The sequence below is a fragment of the Python bivittatus genome, unplaced genomic scaffold (genome assembly GCF_059951505.1).
Source record: "Python bivittatus isolate LINGU-HERP-01145 unplaced genomic scaffold, Pbiv_v1 ctg000350_np1212, whole genome shotgun sequence".
NCBI lineage: Eukaryota > Metazoa > Chordata > Lepidosauria > Squamata > Pythonidae > Python > Python bivittatus.
The window spans coordinates 18,135,560-18,159,068 of record NW_028277074.1 but is presented as its reverse complement, the minus strand read 5'-3'; the positions used below and the strand labels follow the sequence as shown (position 1 = coordinate 18,159,068).

Here is a 23,509-nt window from a genome sequence, read left to right as displayed (position 1 = left end):
ATCACAATTATTTTGTTACCCAGAGTAGCATGTTTGTTTTTGCAAATAGGAACATTTTCAGTTCATGTTTGAGGCTCTAGACCTGTTTTTATTGCACTTAAGAAGCAAAGAAAACCCTAGCACTGTCTCCTTTGATTTTGCACAACTTGAAAAAGATTAGTTTTTCACCATAAAGGCTTTTATTTCTCACTGCTATTGGGACATTAGGAGCCTCTTTTTCCTGATATTAATGAAGCTTCTGGTATTTTTTATGTTGTCTGCAAGAGATTCTGCAAGCTTCAGTCATAATTGATTTGCATATACTGTACGTGTGGTGTTGGTAAATTAAGTATCATCTGAATCTATTTGTTCAATCCAAATCCTGCTTTCTTGGTACTTAGTGTATTGCTATTGACACAGTGGTACATAAGGTAGCCATTGGAAGCTGAATCCAAATAAGATGGACATAAAATGGGTTATAACTTGATTATGATTTTGGTGGTAAAGCTGAAGTTATGCAGCCCAAATGTACAGTCCAAATGGAGGTATTCTGTACATAATTAAGAGTAAAAAGTGATATGGAAGCGAGAAAGAGAAAGAGAGAAAAAAAATGAGAGAATGAGAATAGCCCATTCACTTGGAACATTTTTGGATTTCTCTTTTGGGTGAGGAGAATAAGAACGTGCAAGTGAAGAATTCAGACCCTGCTCCCTAACTTGCTACATTCATCCCATGAATAATTTTCTCTTTAGTCTTAGTTCAATTTCATTTTTAGTGGTCAATTCAGAGATAATTGCTGGAAATAATAAAGTATAGCAAATGAAGCAGCTACATAAAGAAACAGTGAAGAAAAATAATGAAAAAGAAATAAAGAAAATAATGATATAACTTCCATTCCTTTATTTTTTAAAAAAACAACAGCAGTATAGTCCCCACTATCATCATTCTGCTTGATATACAAATAGGGTTTCTTAGATAATAATTTTATTAAACTTGTATGCGACCCAACTCCCAATGACTCTGGGTGGTAAGGTGAAATTAGATCCCCTCATTCAGATATTGTGGGTGGTTCACAATAATCAACAAAAAAAATTAGAATAAAATCAGTACAAGATAAAGATAAGATGATAAGCACAACAAACCAGATGGAATTCAGCAAGGGGTCTCCCTCTTCCTTGCAAAGGCCTTGGTGAAGAGCTAGGTCTTCATGGTTTTTCTAAATAACAGCAGCATGGGGGCCATCCAGATCTCAGGGGGAACTCCATTCTAGAGGGTGGGCACTGCTACAGAGAAGGTGTGCTTCCAGGGGTCCCGATAGATTACATTGTTTAATTGAAAGAACCCCTTTCAAGAATCAGCCAGGCAGATACTATGGGATCTGTGTAGAGCTTTATAGGTAACAACCACATAAATATTATATTTAATATATAAGTTATATTATTTGTGCAGAAAAAGAGCCAAACCTCTTTTTGATATACTGGCTTTCTTTGAAGTGGTATAGCAGAGACAAACAATGTATAAATGCAGTCAGACTAGCCTTTATGATTTGAGAAGAAAATTGCTATGGGAATTGCATTCATTCTTATATTTTAGTGTTGCCCAGTCACATAAATGTTGAATCTAGGTATCGCTCATCATACATGACTTTACAACCTTCATACTAGTCTGTGTAGATATGATATATTTATGTATATGTATATCTTTTTCAGACTAACTGGATAGAAGCTTCAGCTGATCCATAATACACCATCTTATCCTTTGATAAGGATAACCTATTTTAAGATTCTGCCAACCCTAACATTGACAGAGACTAGTATTTTAACTTAGTAAGAATTGTTAAATGCTTTTCAATATACTGGTATCTGATAATGTGGAATCTAGTTTATCCATAATATATGAGTATTGTAAAATGCTACAATTTTTCCATCTTTGAGGACACATGGAGAATCACAAGAATGAAGAAAAAAACCCACCATCAACTTTTATAAAACCTATCTTGACTATTTTTAATAATTAGATTTTTTGTCACTTTTTCAGATATATGTGTCATTTATACAGTGGGCAACATTTATGTTTGGATTATTTCTTTTCTGTTCGAAAGAGTTTTTTTTCTAGATTCTACCTAGTCTACTAGCATTATCTGTTAAGGTATTAATACCATTTATAATATTCAGAATTTCAGAAATAAATTTTGGATGACAAGAATGGGAGAATGAAATTCTAAAATAAATTCTATGTTCTTTTTATTCAAGAAAATTAGTCTTCAGAATAGCTAATGATTCAATAAAGAACAAGTACCAGTATGATTTATTTTCATTTATTGAGGTTTTAAGCTAGTTATTTATTCTGTTGCTGGTAGCTTTGTATAATATTAGTATAATATTAAAGCTTTCCTGATGCTCTAGTTTCCTTCCTACAGATATTTAGAGGCTTCGTTGAGGGAAAAATAGCCTTTGCTCCTACATACAAATATGATTTATTTTCGGATGATTACGATACCAGTGAAAAATGTCGTACCCCAGCTTGGACAGATCGGATACTGTGGAGAAGACGAAAATGGCCTTTCGACCGATCAGGTCAGATAATGAAATTTAATATTGCCAGTGTAAAGTGGTACTGATAAGGATTAGTTCTGTAAAAATTCTGTACAAATTCAAAGTAATAGAATTATAAAAATAATGATATCTGATTCATGGACATTTTTGCTTTTACTTTTGTGTGGGAATACACAAACATTTTAATACTAGAAATGTGTTAAATATATGCTAAATGTCTTTCTAATAATAGGGTAGTGTGAAAGCCTTTAAAAGCTCTGAAGTGAAATTCCAATTCACTGCTTCAGGCGTTATTTTCATTTATAAAATGTGCTTTTATGTTATATTCGGAATATATATTTCAGTACAAAACTGAAATGAGAATTTCTCTTCAGACTAATTTCTTTTTCCCATTGTAGTTCTATAATTTGAGTCTCTAGATCATATTTACACATTTTTTATTATGGTATTTTAGCGGAAGACATGGATCTTTTGAACTCCAATTTTCATGATGAAAGTAAACTTATTTACACATGGAATCCAGGAACTCTTCTGTATTATGGACGGGCAGAATTGAAAACATCTGACCATAGGTTTGAACTTACCCCTTCATAATAGCTTCTAATCCTTTGAAAAACTATTCCAATATGATCTATGGCTTTGGATTGATTTATGACTTTTCCTGATATATTTTCAGGCCTGTTGTTGCACTGGTTGATATAGATATTTTTGAAGTTGATGCAGAAGAGCGACACAAAGTTTACAAGGAAGTAATTGCAGTGCAGGGACCTCCTGATGGTACTATAATGATTTCCATTAAAGGATCTTCATTAGAAGATAACTATTTTGATGACAACTTGATTGATGAACTTCTTCAAAAGTTTGCAACTTATGGTGAAGTTATACTCATAAGGTTAGAACATATCCAGTAAAGAACACTACAACTTTACTTCAAGTTTTCTAAATCTTTTGTTTAAGCTAAAAAGATAAATCTTTATATTGTCTACGCTATTTTGTGGAGAATTATTGTGACAGGACAGAAGGCAAAATTATTCCAGTTTTCAGAGTAGCTTCTCTTTTCTATAAGACTAATGATAATACAATTATATTTTCTGCAGTAGACATATAAAATGCAAATGGCAGGTATATGTTTTAGAGTTCCCTATATGTATTCATTTATTTTACACTGCCCATGTCTGCGCAGAAAACGTCTTTATATTGCTGTAAAAAGGTATTGGTTTTAAATATGAAGATTCACCCACTGTACCTTGGGTACACATCAGAAGTGTTGTACTGCAATATTATATGACAAGAAGTATTGAAACAGTCTCAGAACTTTTTGAGCAATGGTATTGTTGAACAATATTGGCACTTTGTGCTTGGCAATGTATGTTTTGTTTTAGCTTATCACAATTTGTAAATAATAATAATTTTTAACATATTTGGATACCAGTTCTTATGCCAAAACATTTTGAGGCAGTTTTATGGCTTAGTGTTGTATGTCAACCAAGCCACCACTGCTTGTTAAATATATTAATTCAGCCACTGATAAAAGTAAAAACGGGTAAGTGTGAGGAAAGCTTTTAATTTCTCTCAAGTAGATAATAGAAATTCAGAAAAGGAATGCAGCAGGTATCTAACTAGAATCGTTGGAATGTAAAGGGATTATAGGTTGCAATGCTAAGCTAGGAAGACATCTCTCTTGCTTGACATTGCCTTAAGAATTATGCCTCATGAAGAACAGTATGTTCAGTGTCCACTGCTCTTAGAAAAAGCAAATCAGAATGACAAGAGGATTCTCTTTATTATTTTTTGTAAGTTTTTTTTATTTTGTAAAAATGATTGAATTGTAAATGTAACAGAAAGGTTATCAGCAGTATTTCAAACGGTATCAGTTCCTTTCAAGCAATCAAAGCTAACTTTAAAGTTCTCTTTTGCCCAGTTACTTTTTGGTTCATTATGTGTAGATATACATATCTGCAGTAAACATTCCTACATAAAAAAGGCTTCTTATATCTCTAAAAGGGAATTTCTGAGTTTTCAAAAGGGGATGACAACTTCACTTTCTAACAGAAGAGTATTTGACTGAGTGTGTTTCCATGCTGTTTAGATGAACTCGGATTCTTAATCATTGATTAATGAGTTTTAAAGTATCCTAATTGTGTTAAGATTTGGACCTCAGTTCTTCCTCATTCAAAAAGTCCTTAACTCAAGCATAGAGAATCTTGTTATGAGTTTTATGGCTGTTATTGCATATACATCTTGTTCCAGGTATCCTCCATCTTGCTAGCCAGTTTTGACAAAGTGGAAATACTGAAATAACAATGAAACTACAGAGTCAAAATATAGATGAGTAGTGTTCTCCAGTATGTTTTGTTATTTACATTTAAAATGTTGTATACTTTACAGATTTGTAGAAGATAAAATGTGGGTGACATTTTTGGAAGGGAGCTCTGCTTTGAATGTTCTGCATCTGAATGGTATTGAGGTAACAATAATTTCTAATCCTGTTTGTAGCTCTCTAAATACTAGTGGTACAAGCAGAGTGTGATGTTGTATTTAGTTTGGTGTTCTCTGTTCATTAGATGTAGATATTTGATAAATCATTCTTGCATAATTTGTGAAATTTTAGGCTTAATTTTGAGATGAAGTCTGCTTGAATTTACACATTTCTTCATGAGGCTTGATTCAATAGTATATTATGATACATGGAAATAAAAAAACCCAGTATATCTTTGACTAGTATCTTAAGGTCAAGGTTGATCCTGGTGCTTTATTTCTGGAAGATTAGCTTTTTTAAAAATTTAATTTCATGATACCCATCTTTAACTGACATCAATGCTTATCTCCAGGATAATAAAAACTGTTAGCAGCCTGGCCAAATCAATTCCATCCTAACTTTATGTTCCTTAGTATTTGTTTGTTCAACGTAATATGCTGTGACTTAACCAACTTTGGATTTGAGACTTAAAATGTCCTGCTGTTATTTATGTCCTTTGGGCTGTAGTGTTGTTCTCATCCTAAGTGGAATCTGCCAAAAGAATATTTAAACATAATACGATTTAAGAGTCAATTATTGCCCCATCTCTTCTCTTTCCCACCTCCCACCCACCCCACTGTCAAATGAAAGTTTATAGCTGAGATTACTATATTTACTATTGAAAACTAACATTTCCAGTTAATGTTTGTATTTTCTTTATTTTTGTGACTTAAAGATGCCATGTATGTTAGAGATTATCTTGTGTGTGTGTTTGTGTGTTTGCCTTATATCTTACAAATGGAATCCCTTTGTGGTTTCTGCTTTATTTTTCAATTATATAATAAAGTTGAGCAAAGCATTCTAAGCTGTGCTTTGCAACATATGTTGGCATGAATGAAGTATCTCCAGAAGTATTGACGAAGCAATATTCACTGGAAAATTGGAGCGGTTCCTTCTAGGATTTTCCCAGTTTGTTTCCACATGTGTTTGCATGCTTAGCCACTTTGATTTGCAAGCAATCCTATGGAAGTGTTGTTTATCTGTGCAGATGCATGTACAGAAAACCTGGGAAAACCTTCAAAGCAGCCACATGAAGTCTTCCAGAAAACTTTAAGAGGGATGCTTCATTCACACTAGTGCATTTTACAAAGTGCCACTTTGGTGCTTTCCACACTTGCATGACTCCTGAGGTTATACCTTACAAGTTTAGGAAGTCACGTCTTCCAAGCAGAGGCATCCACAACTAGCCACAATGATGTCAACATTGGCAAAATGTATATTGTGACACAATAAAGCTCCACTCTTTGTGAGGGATGTCATGACACAAGTATAAAAAGGACAACATTTGGTCACAATATCATAGTGTATGTTTCATCACTCGGCCCACTTCTGCAGATGCCCATACTTCTAGGTTAACTTGTGCAATGGCCATGTTTGATCTTGCTCTCTTTTATTACAGTATAAATATTTAAGAACCTCTGTTCTGAGGTGGGGAGAGGGTATTTTTGTTTTGTTATATTTATTATTTTAAGAAATTATGTGAACTATTCTTTCTGGTTGAAATTCAGCTCCTTGGGAAAACTGCTAACATTACTTTGAAAAACCCTGATTGGATTAAGAGTTTAGAAGAAGAAATTAGTTTGGAGAGAGTTAATATTGGACTGCCTTCATCAACAAGTTCCACTTTGCTTTGTGAAGATGCAGAAGTTACTGCAGACTACGATATGGAAGGTTTGCCAAATTCAAGATTGATTCTGTTCAGTGGGTGCTATCTTACGCCATATGAGTTATACATTACTAATATACAATATATCACAGTTTAATCTATTTTTATTTTATGCTAAGAAGAATAGAAACTATTTTTCACATCTGGTTAATATTACAGTGCTATACTTAGTTCATATACTTGTTTATCAACAAAATATTTCCTAAATTTACCTTATTGTTTTCAGTATGGGACTAAGTCAGCAACAACAATTTATATGAAATTATTAGCTCTTATTTGGCACATGTTTACCAGAATGAGATGCTAAAGTATGCTTAAATATCAGATGGAATACTGAGGAGTATAAAGCAGTTAAAATTTAAGCTTCTGTTTATGGTTAAGATGCCAAGGTTCCATTAATTCAGTTAGCAATAAGTTTGCTAATATCCATGTGGCTCCTACCCTTCTAGCATTCCAGAAAGCCTTAAAGACCTGGCTGTGCTCCCAGGCCTTGGGTTAGGGTGGTTGGGGCCCCTGCCAAATTGTGTGAGGGTGCGCTTAGCCAGATCAGCCATCAATTCTTGTTTATTTTTATTTTTACATAATTATTTTTATTCTGTTGGTTTGGAGTTGAGTGGTGCCTAAACTGAATGAATAAATTTACTTTACCTTTACTTTACTTTACTTTACTTTAAATTTGGACACATCCACATTTTTAAACTTTGATTATTGATACTGTGTAATAAAGTGTAATATTTCTGCTTAATAGTTTTCATTTTAGGTTTTTTTTTATATTAATTGTGGTACACTGGAGCAGAGTTATAGGAATACTTTTATTCATTTCAAGGCGATGTTGATGATTATAGTGCTGAGATAGAAGAAATTCTCCCACAACATCTACAGCTAGCTTCAGGCTCTGGTCTTGGAGCCTCACCTGCCTCTTCCCCTCGTTCAAGCCCCTGCCAGTCACCTACTCCATCAGAAGGACTGCCTCCAACTCTTCCATCAAGACCAAGCAGGACACCAAATAAGACTCCCGGACCTCCTGCATCTTCTCAAGGTAAATATTTATTTATTAATCAAACTTCTACCCTGTCACAATCAAAGCAACTTTCAATAACCACATAAAGCCCCAATACAAAAATGTAAAGAACAAAATATAAAAGAAAAAGAAAAATACAAAAAGCAACTAGAAAACAAGATGGCCTCAAGTATCAACTTAAGAAAAGGCCCTCCAAAAGAATTCAGTTTTCCAGAAAGCCAGCAAGGAAGGAGCCAGCCTGATCCCTGTAGGGAGACTCTTCCAAAGCACTTTAACACAGTTACCTTTACTGGTGCCAGTTTAGTCTGTGATTAGGGTTTTTTTTTTTAGTTATTAGCCCCTTCTAGTTTCGGTTCTCCAAACCTCTTGAAAATGTGGGATTACATTAATGGTGTAACAATTTGAACTGCTTTCAGTAATATGATACAGCACATATTAATAATAGTTTATTTGCCGTTTGAACTATCTTTTTATATTATTTTCAGGTTCACCAATAGATTTTCAACCTGTAATTCAACTAAAAGAGTCTACTCAAGGCTTGGAGCCAAAACGCCCACCTCCACCTCGGCCAGGAGTACCTCCTGCTCGCCCTGCTCCACCACAAAGGCCACCTCCTCCATCAGGTAAGGATATAAAATATGAAAACAGTATAGTGATAAGATTCTTCTGTTATTTGTAGTTAATAAACTTATTAAACATATTATATTATCAGTCTCATTTAGATATCACACTGAATCATAATTCAGCACAGGGCTTGGAAATATGTAGTTTTCCAGCTGCTTTTGAGCCGTTATTCCATTCATAACTGATTATTGGCCATGCTGGCTTGGGGTCATAATAGTTGGTGCTCAGTAACAGCTAGAAGACCACAGGTTTCTTCTCTTTGGTTTAGCATGAGAGGAACAGTTGAGATGAATCTCAGGCTTATACATTTACCCTCCCACTCTTCTGATGCAGCTTTGGAAAGAATTTGGAACTTTTTGCTTCTGTTATTACTATTCTGTTATTATTCTGTTTGCCCATATCTTGTCAATTCAGATGACATAGTTTAACTGTGTTTTGTTTGAAACAAAGCAAGTTAAAACCATAGTTTCTATTATTTCAAACACAATTATAATTAATATTCTCCACATTTTGTTGCATCCTGAATTCTCTTTGTAACCACAGTAGTTCAAAGGAGGATGAAATATAAGCCAGTGTTTGTCTAAGCTCACTTTCACCATGCTAATTATAATTTAGTGTGGCATCCAAGCTTTAGCACAGTTACCTTTACCAATGGCAGTTTAGCTTAGTTTTTTAAGATTCATTGGATACTTTTAACCATTTTAACATAATAAAATTTTTAGCAAGACTTAGCTTTCTGTAGTACAGCTGCTTTGGATTTTATATATGCAGGTGTGCTGATTATAATTATTGATATTACATTATATGAGCATGAAGCTTCTATATAGTGTACAATAATCAATAAAGTTGTTTACTGTGGTTCTTAATTTCTTTCTAATCCTTTTTTTCAATCGATACTTTCTTTACTGCTGCCTTTATCTCTTACTCTTAAGGGAGTAAGAGTCCTGCACTTACTAGAAAAGAATTTGGAGGTAATGACTATTTAAGTATGATTTAATAGACACAAATATTTTGTTTATTTTATTTATCTATTATTTGATTTTGGTGTTGCCTGACTCCAACTGACTGGGTAACTCACAAAATAAAGAATAATATAAAAACAATAGGTAAATAAGGGTACAATAAAATTAATCCAAAAAAATTACAATATAGTTACAAAATAGCAATCCAGACAACACACAAATCTTAAGGAGGGTCTGGTCTGCCCACCCTATCCGAAGGCCTAGGAGAATAGCCATATTTTCAAAGCTTTCCAGAATGTCATCAGGGTGGGAGCTATCCAGATCTCAGGGGGGATATGTCAGCCCTTTGAGGTAGTCCAGACAAGAAGCACAACCATAAGCACTAACACTACCTTTATTGTAAGGTTACAGTAACAGAATTTTGCAAGTCTGAAAACATTTCTCCTCTCCTTTACTTTTACTTTTCAGAAAACCTTAGTTTTCTGAGGGTCCCTTATGAGATGCTTCCCATGCTCCTTTTGCTTCTGTGGGCTGAGATACCTTTTGCATGATGGTTGTCTAGTCTGCAACTCTTCTTTCTGCCCCCCAGGGTCATTCCCACATACCATTACAGAATCTCATTCCAGATTGCAGGCACCTTTATAGTGAGGGCATGCTTCCTGGGTCCCGAAAGAACTGTTTAATTGATGGGATCTGGAGCACACTCATTCTATCAGACTGTACCACCTGGGAAAAACCATGAGAGATAGTCAGTCCCTCAAATAACCAAGCCCTATGCCATCTAAGGCTTTATAGGGTATTACCAACACCTTCAATTACTGCTGGAAGCACATTGACAGTCAGTACAGCTCATGCACTAGAGGTGTCACATGGGTGTGCCAAGGCAAATCCTCATTGCTCACACTGCTGCATTCTGGACTAGTTGAAGCTTCTGAATGACTTCAAGGTAGGGCACATTGCAGTAGTCAAGCCATGAGGTGACAAGAGCACAAGTGACTAGAGGGCCGGCTAGTCCCAGAGCAGCATAACTTGTGCATCAAATGGAACAGTGCGAAGGCACTTATGGCAACCGTTGTCACCTGGTCTTTGAGCAGGAACTGTGAGTTAAAGAGGACCACCAAGTTGCGCACCACTCCTGAATGGGAAAGTATGATCCCAGCAAGGAGTAAAGATTGAAAATCCTCAGACCTTGATGGTCCCAACAACCATAGACTCTTGGTCTTGGTAGGATTGAGACAGAGTCAGTTTCTCCCCACCCAGGCCCACACAGCCTCCAGGCTCTGGGACAGGGCTTCAACAGCCTCACTTGGGGTTGAAAGATATAACTGCATATCATCAGTGTACTGATGGTCCTGTGGTCTGTTCCTACCTAGCAGGGGCCAGGTTATTTTAAAAAGGGCCACTAGGCAGCTATCGGCAGACACAATAAGGATGAAGAAATACCGATGTCTTACAACCCTTATCATCATGAGATAATCACTAATATGGGCTCTTAACCATATTTCCTCTGAATCTTCCTCCAGTGGTGCTCCAGACATCTCTTCTGGCACTTCATCTCCCAGAGCTCCTCAGTAAACCAAGATGCACCCCAGGAGCAATGCACAGGGAATGGCCACATAGGGACAATGCAGTCCAAGGCCCTGGTCACTCCCCTACTCCAGGTGGCAACCAAAGCCTCAGCCAAATCGCCTACCAGATCCTCAGGAAAAATTCCAAGCTCCATCTGGAATCTCAAAGGGTCCATCTGTTGCCTGGGCAGGCTGATTGAATAGACCCTACCTCCCCATGGGGTGGGTGGCACCAGTGAGCCTGAAGGCAATCAGAGAGTGATCTGTCCATGGTAAATCTTCCAGCTCCAACTTCACCCTATCCCAGCACTTGGGGAAAAGCCAGCTGTTTACAGTTTTCCGGAAGGTTAAAAGGGTGGGGGCTCAAGAGAAGGGTGTTCCACAGGGCATGGACTGCCACAAAAAGGGCATGCTTCCTAGGTCCCAGTAGATGGCAACATTTAAGGGAAGGGACCTGAAATATACCTACTCTATCTGATCTGATGAATTGAAATATTCAAGTACCAACAACTCAGAAATTCTATGCAATGGAATCCAACAGTGCAGACAAGGATGATATTGGGCAGCAGGGAGGGCAGTACACTAGCAACAATCCCAGCTGTTCCCTAGTGTCCAGTTTCAACCAGAGCACCTCACATCCAGTTATCTGCAGAGCAGGGCCTTATGGATAACAACAGCCACTCCATCCGCCTCCCCCTGGAGTGTTGGCTGGTGCATAACCCAAAACCTAGGTGGCACAATTCTGACAGAGGGACACCCCTTCCAGGCTCATCCAGATTTTGGTTAGACATGCCAGGTCAGCAGCCTTGTCCATGATAAGATCACAGATGAGGGCAGCCTTATTATAAACCGACCTGGCATTCAAAAGCAGCAGTGTAGCCCAGGATCTAATAACCAGGCACTAAGGGTTGAATGTGGGGGTCAGACAGCAGGACCAATTGCAAACTATGGACTCTGTAACCCTGTCACCATCCTGATGTTCCTGCCTGCCTCCTCAGCTCCCCCCACCCGGCTCTTACCCTTACTCCATCCTCCCAGGTCAGGGCACACATTCACACACGCATAATCAGTACTACAACCCAACCCACCCCTCAAGGGACCCAACCACTCCTGTCCACACAGGTTGCTGAGCCCCTCTAGGGGGAAGAACACACATCCACTGCCCCCCAATATTGGGGAAGATCATCCCCCCCACAAGGGCAAGGGCAGCAGTAAATTGGGGTTTGCAGCTGTTTGTGTTGTTTAAGAGTGAAATACCTGCTTTTATCTTAATGTGCATTGCAGTGATATACAATGCAACTATTGAATTAAAAACATTTATTAACCACCGTATTAAAAAAAAAGCCTTGCAGTTCTCTTTATTTCTGCCTTAATCTAGTGTGTTGCTTACATGATATATAGTACTTTTCTGCTTTCCTCTGATAAGGTTTTGGTGCTCCTCCCAGCCCTGTTGTAGCTAAGAGAGAAGAAGGTAACTCTTACTCTTAATGTCACACTGAATTTTTAAACTGAATATGCAAACATTTAATCTCTGTATTTCATACATGTAGTGAACATTTAGACTTTTCTTTGTGTTTCATAAATATAATGTTAATGTTTGAGATATTCTTACCAACTGGAATCATATTGCTAGCTATTTAGAGATTTTTTGGAATTGAGCAGCATATACATTGCATAATTGTATAATAATTAATAAGAATAATTAACCATTAATATTCTTATCTGTGCCATTAAAGAGTTAGTACAATAAGGAAGTGGCTTGACAGTAGACAAAGACATTTTTGCTAGATAAATGATTCTGCAAATGATACGCATTACAAAGGTGAGAGTTAATGCCCTTTTGTAAAGTATCCTGGATCCCTAAATAGAACTGTATCATATTTGTGGGTATGTTGTACTGATTTTAAATACTTAGAATGAAGGATACAGATGCTGTGTCAATAACTGAATATTGGAACAATGTTATAAAGATCAGAGTATACAATTGTAAATTTCCAGTACTACAAGAGGTAGTAGTCTTCAGTGTGTAATTGTCCTGTCCAAATCCTGTCATTTGCCAAAGCTCAGAAAACCCCTAGACCACAGAGATGAGATAATAGGTACTGTAAATATTAAATATTTACTAATTATAGAGAATCTGAACTTAGAAATGTATTCTAATTAAACAATTTCTTTCCCTTTCTTTAGCTTATAATCAGTCTCTGCCTCCCACTGGACAAATAAACACAGGAACATCTGGACACAGTACATGTCGACCAGTAAGGATACATGTTTTCTGATAAAACTAAGAGAAAATAATAACATTTAGTTGTGTAACATGGCCGCTACCAGATGCTTGTGCTTGTGGAGTTGGTTTCCTAGTCTGGTCTACCTAGTGGGGCTGAAACAAAGGGTCTGAGCAGCTAATAATCAAAAATATCATGAAATGAACTCCACCAGCAAGAAAAATAGACCTATCCCCAGATTTATTTTTTTGAAACTAGAACAAAATCCATTATTCAGAATGAACGTGCGTGATAAATTAAGCTTAAAGGAATGATTTGAACTTGCATGGAAAACTTATTTATTTGAATCATAGCCCTTCATTAGTTCAGGCACTCAAGGCAGTATATGTAGTTTATGTTGGTCTTAGTTTCACCCACAACAACCCTGTGAGGTAGGCTAGACTGAGAGTCACCCAATAAGCATCTGTGGCTAAAGGCTCGCTTGAACTTGGGTCTCCTCAGTGCCATTCTGACACCTTAACCACTACATTGCACTCGTGCTGGTAAACATTCTGTTAACATTGTGGTTAACATTGTGCATACAGTTTCTGCTCTGCAATCATGAGATCTGAACATGTACTTATTTAAGAACATAAAGCTTTTATTGCTAGAATGTCAAGCAATAGCAGAAGCAGCCTTCCCTAACTTGGCAGCCTCCACATGAGTTGGGCTCTAGAGGCTGTCAGTCTGGAGGATTATGGGAACTGAAGCCCAATGAGTCTGCAGGACCCTAGGCTAAGAAAGGCTGGCTTAAGGGATTTCTGCCAGTCTTCTTTGAAACAAAGCACTTCAAGTTATAGTCATAATTAAAAGTCTCTACTTGCATTTCAGACTGTTCCTCCCCGAGCTGGAGTTATTAGTGCACCACTAAGTCATGTGCGTCCCTCTATAGGAAAGCCTATGCCTGAACTCCATCCTAAGCCACCAGAATTAGCAACAGGTAAAATTGGTGAGTATATGATTTATTTTTCTTCTTTCAATATAACTATTCTACATAGGAGTGTTATAAGTGCAGTCAAGGGAACACAGGTGCCATCCCTTGGATGAAACATAATTCCTAAATACCCAGTTTTCATTTTTAAAGAGAGTTAGTACTTAGCTCACTTAGAAGGCAAGATTGTGAAGCCTGTTCTGCTTTTCTGATTTATAAGAAAGAATTGCTACTGTTTTTTCAGTGCTTTTAATAAATGATCAGTCTTAGCAAAGATTTGGAAAAGGAAGTTCCCAGTTATTTTTTTTTAAGTATTCTAGTACAGAATAATTACTGCCTTATATAAAACAATTCTGAAATCCAGGATTTTTGGTATAGCCTTTATTGGGCAGTGATATGTCTATACAAAATTTAAAAATAGGAGAAAAATTGTAGTTTCTAGTATTTCTAGCTCAGATCTTTAAATATTGGTAATTTTTCTGAGTTCTAAATATTTAAAAAGTATTTAAAAAAATATGTTTTCAATGCAACCAAATGAAGTCCATCATTTAATGCATCATTTTAATATGCATGTAACAAAACATTGGACGATGGCTGAGATGGTAATACCAGTCTCTATTATTATTATTCAGTTTTCTTGTGTTTGGGGGCTTTAAGGAAAATGCACTGTGGCAGATTAAAATTGATTGTAGTGGTAATGCAGTTTATTAGAAATGGGAGCTATTTGTAATGTGTATGTACAGTGTTAAGACTTCAACTTTTTTTTTGCTGTTTCCTATTGAGTGGGGCACTCTATTTAAATCACATTTTGAGACAGAATGGCACATAACTGCTCAGACATTAGTATTTTTCTCATGTATTGCAAAGAAATTATGTGTTAGCTAAAGTACAGACCCTAGGGGTAGGTTCCAAACTAGAGCAAGTGTGAATTATAGAGGTAAAGAAAGGTAGGAAAAGAGTGTATTTATTCATAACATTTATATCCTGTATTTTCTTCTAAAATGTTGCTCAGAGAACAGCAGTTCCTTGTTCTTTGGTTAACCAGGAGTGCCTGTGTCCCACTAGTCTATAGATAAAAAGAAATTATTTTTCACCCAGCTTTTTTTTTAAATCCCTGGATACAGGTATGAAAAAAAAATATGATCCAGCTGCAGGATCATCTGAATTTAAAGATTAGTAATTTTTTAGTATCTTCTTAATGTTTCTGTGGGATGAGGTAGGGATGTTAAACTGAACTGGTTTGAGGGTGGAGTTCCTATACTGTGTCCTATTCAGTACACCCCATCCTGGAGTCACAGCAGATTTTTTTTTTTTCAGATTTTGTTCTACACATCCTTCTTTTTTTTTCTTTGGCTTTTCTTTGATTTTAATTCTCTTTATTTTTTCTTACATTATAAATACGGTTTCTTTTTATTCCTTGTAATTTCTTTTTAAAGTTCCTTTCCTTTTCAAGTTCTTTCCTTTTCCTTTTAACTTCCTTTTAAAGTTCTTTAATTTCTTTTCAAACTTCTTAATTATTTTCCTTTGCCTATGGAAATTTATGCCTATACATATCTTTTCTGAGTTCTAGTGAATCATGACATTTTTATTACTTTTGTGAAACATGAAACACTTTAGATATCCCTCCATGAAGAGACAAATGCCTAACAAAATGGGTAGTTTGAACTATTCTTTGACCATATATTGGTCAAGAATATATAAGTGGAAACTCAGATTCTGTTAGAGGTATAATAAATTTGATTAACAAGGGCTCAAAAAAAATGGTGGAACAGGAAATACATATATCTATGTTATTGCTTAAGATAAATCATTTTCTTACTCAAAAAGAATGGCATATATGTAGGTGAGTCAAACAGAATTTTTTTTATATAAGAGAATTGCTAGGGATGGATAAGAAATTAAAATATATACCTGGTAGTTCTGTAATGTGTGAAGATCTTGATTCATGATCTAAAGAAATCTGAAAATAATTCTGTGATCCAAGAGCTTCTACACATGTTCACATGAAGCAGTTTCCTAACTTTATAGCAAACTGTTTTGAAATTGCAGAGAATTTCAAAAACAGTTTTGATACAGTATACTGTTGTGTCTTCAGGAAACAAGAAATCCAAAATTCTATTAGAATACTGAAAGTATCTGAGAATATAAACAGCTATTTAGATTTCATATGTATATATTTCCATATGTATCATTTTACATGTTAAAGATGTTAATTCCTACTGCTTTTCAGGCACTGAATGCTCTCAATACATTTTGGTGTTGGAACTAAGAAAATAATTGAATGTATTTATAGGGTCACCTATGCTTCCTGAACCACTGAAACCACAAGCTGCAGTTCCTGTTCATCCCACCTCTGTCATAAAGATGCAGGAGCCACTTATACCTATGACAGCGACGTCTCAAACCCTGGAAGCACCACCACAGCCTCCCCCACGCAGCAAATCATCCCAAAGTTTGCCTTCTGACAACATTCCCTCACAGAAGCAAGTATGTACAGAATATCTTTTTAATATTTTGTTTTGGTGCAGCTTATCTACTGCTGCTTCTACACTGCTCCACTCAGAAATACTGCTGTACTCAGTGAAGACAGCTGGACAACCCATAAATTGCCAACATAGGCTTACATCTATTCAAGTCAAAATTAAGGTGGTTGAACTTTTCTGTTGCTTCCTAATCTCTGTCATTAAGGAAGCATAGGCATAACTCAAGTGGGGAATTAACAAATCATGTTTAGAATTATCTTGGATTTGGATATTAGTTAGGTGTATCTTCATCATAGTCAAAATCTGTGCCAGAATTGTATTTACTTGAAAGGTTCTGTTTCTGCAAATTGTTCCCTGAACAGTTTACAGAAAAATATTTAAACTTCCAAAGGGCAGAAAAATGCAAGCATTGAAATTTAATACAGAGTAAGTTCGATTTCAATTTATTACAATTAAAGATCAACCAGGTGGAAAAATACAGGTTTTCCCCAGCTGTTGTAAAGTTTGAAGTATGTAGCCACAATTCTGAAAATGTTAATTGCCTAGTTTTAAAAGATAAAGTAACTTTCAAAAATGTAAATTATAATTTAAACTTAAAGTCTATTTTTTAAAAACTCACTTTAAAAACTTCTTTGATGGATTTTAACCTATCCTAATGTTGATGTATGTTAGCAATAGTTCATGCAGTGTACTATTGTGATGCTGTGAAGCAAATGAAGAAATGAATACCTTTATTAATTTGGCTTCAGAAAATAGAACAGTGAGAGAAAGATTGTGAACCCTTTAGAATTATCTGTAATCTTGCAGTCCCATAACCTACATGGGATTGGTACTTGATCTAAATCTTATTAATAGATACAAAGATTTTGGTTTAACAAGCACTGCCCCAAATGGTGTACAGGGCTAAAAAATCACAAAGTAAGCAGCCTCTCCCAAGCAATGGCTCATCTTCAATTCTCACATTCCACTTATTGTTATTCTTAGGGAAATTAAGATGATCCCTTCCTTAATTCACAGTTGTCTTCATAATTAATTCCCCTAAAGTTTCAGAATCCCAATCCATAAGACTCTAATTAAAATTAGATTAGTCATTTTATTATTCAATTTTTAATATTTAAAGTTCCCACTGAATATTTAGTTTAAAATATCACTTTCAGAGCTTCAGTTAAAATTATATTGGATGTAATTTTTAAATTTGGATCACAAAATACTGCAAGATAGTGGAAAGAGTATCAATTCATCCATTTGAGTTGATGAGCATAAGAGATACTCAGAATGAAAAAGAACTTTGCTACTAGATATCTGTTGGAAGGTAGTTTCCAAAGGGATAGCTATGTTATTCCTTTTGTGCAAAACAAACTCTTGTATTGTTGCTAAAGGCTAGCAAATTCATTCTACAAACTTTGGGTTATTGTGCATCTGAGAAGTGACTGATGTCTACAAGGCTTTAATCCAAAAATAAACATGCTAGCCTTTAAGGTACAATAAGATGGTTTGTTGCTTTGGGAAGATCAAGGTAATAGAACTGATTAGCAAAGCATTAACGTATAGTCTGAATAGCTTTTTCCTTTGGTCAAACCAATCCTTTGGTTGAGCATAGGAAGCCAAGCTTAAGCACCTTAACCTGCTTTAAATCTGCATTTGGAATAAATCAAAACAGTTTCAGGTAGACTTTTGATCATGCTAGACAGCCTGACTGTCTCCATTCTCACAGGTCTACTAAAGCTGTCTTTGGAACATTTATGTCCAAGATTAAAGTGGTCATGTGCATTAAGAATTTTTAAATTCATTTTAAAGAATTCTATCCAGTAATGACATTCTTTAGCTAAGGCTATTTCTGCTCACTTTCATTCCTTGTCTACTGTAACCTTTGGCCTATATCCAATTATATTTCAAGAGTCTCTCCACCCCACACCCCACACCCTGCCCAACTTTTCATAATGATATAGAAAGGTTTGAGTAAGGGCAGGACATACCCATTTTGTTAAGGCAAAGCCATAAAAATCCTAAAAAAACAAAAAATAGTTTTGCAACTGCAGTATAGCAGTTTTTTTTGTAAATCAGGGCCATGGTAAAATGCTGTTTGTTTTGAGCCACTCAGGTTAGTGCGGGAAGAATGTGTCTGCATGTACATTATACCTGAATTATAGTTGCACTTAATTGGGCCAACATAATGCTGAGTCTCTTGGAAACATTTTACCCTGGATTTCTTCCTAATGTTTTCCTTTGGTGTCTGTCTCTTTCTCACAAGCAGGATCAACCATCAGGGTAAAAGGTACCTGACTCTTTACTAGTCACATTTTTTCATCCATTCTATGTTCTCCATAATTTCTAGCATAAAAGATGTATGAACAGTTGCGTTCATACATCTCTGCTTGCACTGAAATCATCTGCCTGTATGAATAGGCAGATATGCATCATGTCATTGACATATACGGCAACTTATTTAACTTGATATGCTATGCCTGTAGAGCAAGAGTTTTCAAACTGTATTATATAACCTTCTATCAAATAAATAAACAAGATGTTTAAATATACCAGTTGGTACTAACTACTCTTTGAAACAGGAGTGATTAGTGGTATAACAGTACACTAGAGAGACTTAACATCTATGGAAAATTGCCTTATATTTGTCCCTGACAATATTAATAGACAAGAGAAATGGGATGCACAGCTTCCTGCTATTGCCATGGTAGAAGGGAGCAGAACAGTTTAGCAGCTTATTTAATAAAAGGAAAAGTGGAAGTCTCATTTACACTTCCTCAACTGGACCTTACTCACATTTTGAGAACTCTTGCAACTGAGGGTGCTTGATTCTCTCACTATCTGAAACTATTTAACACTGATTAAGACAAGTAGCCTGAGACGACTTTACAGAATCAGGAAAAACACTGGTTTCAAATTTTCTTTTCAGTTAAGTCAACTTTTCTCTGTCATATATTAAAAAAAAGTTGACTTTTAATATATAACCTAGTTTAATTTTAAAATGAAGTTAATCTTAGATCTTTAAAAAACAAGGCTTCTTTGCTTTTGAGATCAATGTAACAAGCATAATCCAATTAAATTTAAGAAGTAATGGTCTGCTATTTTAGGTTTTGGTAATAATTTAGTCCATAAACACAATAGGTTAATTGCTGTATGCTAAACTGTTTTATTTCTATTTATTCTGCAGTTAAGCTTCAGTGTTATATATAATGGTCATTGATTTTAAAGTATAGTGAATTTTCAAATTAAGCTTTGCTAAACATGATCTCAATATTGGAGTGTAGTATTTCTAGGCATAACTTTTGATGGTTTTACATTATGTGTCCCATTAGTATGTTCATTGGAGCTTATGCTTGCATTATAGGTATTTTAATATTAATTACTTAAAAGAAATAAACATGTAGAATGTGTCTTAATGATTAAGAACAACTTGTCTTTAAGCACACAGACATTTCCCATACTTGAGTAGGGCATCTTACCTTCCCTATGCTGGGAGGGTAAGCCATGCCATTGGCATGAGTCACCTTAGGGCAATTGTCTGAGCTCAGTAAAGGTAGGCATCGGAAGAGGGGGAGTTGGTAGGGGACTGAGGCTTGTGTTTGGTTTCCATTCTAACTGAGCTTTAATTCTGTTGAAATTCATGGGATGTATTTCTAAGCATATTTAGATAGATGATAGAGAAAATATTTTCTATTTTGGCCTGTTTATAAAGTATGAGTGGGATGTCCATATTATTCTTTTCAAATTAACATAACCCGTACTTAAAAATGAGAAGGCTTGAGACCTAGTTACTAAGATTTCATTATGAAAAATATTTCATATTAACTTTTTTCTGCATGTGAATTTTTATTAGTTTAATGCTTTACTTCTTTATACCGTAAAGTATAGTGCTTTTAACCCAATAGTAATAAACATTCTGTTCTGATCATAAAACGTCCTGTAATTTTTGTTTCATAAGTGTGTAGTAAGTCTCTCTGTGTACATAGTAGGTCCATTTGTATATATATATTCTGGCAGGGATAATGCAGTGAAAATAATGAAAATTTTGTATAGAAAGGAACTTATGGATATCTTTTGAGTATAAACCAAATTACAAAAGGCAGATGTTCAAATCCACTGCTGCTTTCATGAACAATGGATTTCAGTTATCAGACAAATTACATATCTGAATGTTATATTTACTTTTCAGATTAGAACAAATGGAGTTCATGCTATTCAACTTGAAACACAACTGAACAACGATCCTTTTGAAGATCTGTCCTTTCAGCTGCTCTCTGAATCTAAGATTCAGTCAGTTCAAATGTCACCGGTTGTATCTTTAAACCAAAAGAAGCTGACAAAGTTGCCTTCTGCAACAGACAGTTTTAATACGTTCAGTAACATAAGCATGCCACATACCCTAGCACACAGTAAACCTGGGGTACACATGTGCAGTTCTCTGAATCCATTTGCTACCAGATTAAACAGCACAAATCCATTCACTGAAAAAACTATTACGGCTGGAAATCCATTTAGAACAGAAACTCAAGAGTTTGGAGCAACTTCACATTGTTCAGCAGAAGGACCCACTTCTTATCCTTTTCCATCTCTAAAGCCTCCTATTCATCAAAAAGGCAAAGCTACATTTTATGTTGATACATTTGAAGATGATTTTAGTTTGAAGAGTACATCTTCTATATCTAACAATGGAAAACAAAAAGGATGGGTAACATTTGAAGAGGAGGATTTAGTGTTAACCCTAAAACCATTAGAAAATCCCACTAATTTAAAAAGAGCTTCTTCCCTGCAAGCAACTTATTTTTCACTGGGCACTGAACAAAATATCACTGACTCAGATGTTACTGTTTACAGTGACCATAGCAAAAGTTCTGACTCTTTTCATCTGCTGCCAGCAAGACCCCCTCCTGCACCTCCTATACCATCCAGATCTGCCAGCACCAAATCAGCTACAGATCCTTTAATTTGTTTAGCACCTAAAGTATTACCGACACAAGATTTTATGGAAAGATAAATTATTTAAACTGGGTATAAATGATTTGTTAAAACTTAAGAAATAGAACTGGGCATTGATTTAATTCTGTATGTGCAATACTTTAATCAGATGCACTGAACCTTACCTTTTAGATCACTACATAAAGGTGGCAGGGTGGGGAGTCATGCACAGAATTAATCCCACTAGTGATCTCATTCTGTTCCTTTAAATGGACACAATGCAAGGAAAAGTTATGCTTGTTGAAATTCCACTCTAATTCATAGGAAAGTGTAAAATTAAATGTTCTCTCTTTCAAGACAAGCATGTATTGCTTTCTCTGAATAATGCACATAACTTTTAAAAAATTGTTTCTTGAAAATTCTTATATAAGAATTTAAATACTATTTTAAATCCCCCTCTGTTAGAACATAGAACCACTTCCAGTATCATAACTGGTATATTTATAAGTATTCACCAAAGAACTATCAAAATTTAATTAAGATGCTAATTGTTTAAAGTTAATGTTGGGAAATAAATTATAGTAGAGGTTTATGAAGATTTGTAGAAGTGAATTCCCCCAACAATTGAAATAATTTTAAACAATATATAGTAATATATTTTTCCTGTCATTGCACATGTTTTGTTTTGCAGACATGAGAAAATTTGCTGCAGCATTATTAGTAGTATTCTCCTCCTCCTGGCACTATTCTCATTAAAAAGCTTCCTGTTCCAATATGAATGTTGCTTTCTAAGTAAAGGAAACTTTATATTCATTTTTGATAGGAAGATCTTTGTAAAGAAGTAATTGGATACGTGGTCCATATATTTCAACTCTGCTACCTTTTTCCTTTACAATGTATAGAAGTAATGTGTCTCAGATATGGTATCAATAAACATAACAATGGTTTATGTACTATTCTGACAAGTTAAATGTATCACTTTCCACAGACAAAACATCAGTGTTATAGGTGATGCTTCTGGAGACAGATTCTATAATCTCTTACATAATGCTTTGTAAACTTGCAAATGGTCTGCCTCCATAACTTTTGCAACAGTTGGCATTTAAATGTAGTATTTTCATGTCATGAAGGAAATATATGTCTGTTCAATACTACCGTTAAGCAAGATACAGTCCTTTCTTAGTCATATTGTCACAACTATTTATATTGCTTGCTTTTTTAAATTTATGAAAATCTTTTTGAGGAGCCATGCTAAATATATCTGTTTCTTTTGCTGTATTAGCAGACTGTTATAATATCTCTGTTTACAAAATATTTTCCTTTTGTGGTATCTGAGTGAAGCACCTCATTCCATGGAGCAGTAAAAAATAAACCATCATTTCAAATTCTCTAATACTGTTCCAATGTATTTATATAAATCATCTCATATAACATTGCTTAATCATTAACTACAGTCATCAAATACGGTGACTTCTATATTGTGCTTTTAAAATTGTACATTTTGAAACAGTGGAACTATGATTTTCTGTTTCCATAATGTGATTAACAACATCTGGGTGATCATGCATTGGTATAATGTTAGCAACACAACTGTATTCTGGGTAGTGCAATTAGAGTTCTTTTATATGTGGTCCTTGTTTGAATATTTAATTTCAGTTACTATAGTTTTCCTAGTAAATTTCAAATACAGGCCTCAGCATCTTCAATGGATTATAAAACCTGGCAGCAAAGTACCACAAAAATTGCAACAAAGCATGTATAAGCATAGGATGTTATAATGTGTATTGCTAAGGAAATCTATACCAGAGAGTCAAAGTTACAACAGTCTAAAATGCTATATATTTCATTAAGTGTTTTCCTGTGCAAATTGCTTTGTCAATGTGTAACAGGTTATTGCTTGTGGTACACAATATTTGACTATCTCCATTACAAAATTACAATATTAATATTGATGGTTTACAGTACTGCATATACATATACTGTGAAACATGTTACATTATGAAATAAATTTTCCCATCTTT

The 23,509-nt window shown here is 35.2% G+C and overlaps 1 protein-coding gene across 3 annotated transcripts in view; it reads left to right on the top strand.

The window, feature by feature from the left end:
* Positions 1-23,508, top strand: part of SYNJ1 (synaptojanin 1) — a 50,794-nt gene extending 27,286 nt beyond the window's left edge. Inside the window, exons 18-31 of one of the 3 annotated variants that reach the window (XM_088144630.1) lie at positions 2,399-2,555; positions 2,989-3,106; positions 3,211-3,426; positions 4,923-5,001; positions 6,561-6,723; positions 7,545-7,757; positions 8,225-8,362; positions 9,296-9,334; positions 12,320-12,364; positions 13,081-13,151; positions 13,989-14,106; positions 16,382-16,575; positions 18,826-18,846; positions 20,746-20,883. In XM_088144630.1, the coding sequence (XP_088000756.1) occupies positions 2,399-2,555; positions 2,989-3,106; positions 3,211-3,426; positions 4,923-5,001; positions 6,561-6,723; positions 7,545-7,757; positions 8,225-8,362; positions 9,296-9,334; positions 12,320-12,364; positions 13,081-13,151; positions 13,989-14,106; positions 16,382-16,575; positions 18,826-18,843 (1,569 nt within the window). In that variant the 3' untranslated portion in view covers positions 18,844-18,846; positions 20,746-20,883. Of the gene's footprint in view, positions 1-2,398; positions 2,556-2,988; positions 3,107-3,210; positions 3,427-4,922; positions 5,002-6,560; positions 6,724-7,544; positions 7,758-8,224; positions 8,363-9,295; positions 9,335-12,319; positions 12,365-13,080; positions 13,152-13,988; positions 14,107-16,381; positions 16,576-18,825; positions 18,847-20,745 lie in introns of all 3 variants that reach the window. The other 2 variants (XM_088144628.1, XM_025164271.2) reach the window with 2 other exon arrangements.
* The last annotated feature ends 1 nt before the right edge of the window (position 23,509 follows it).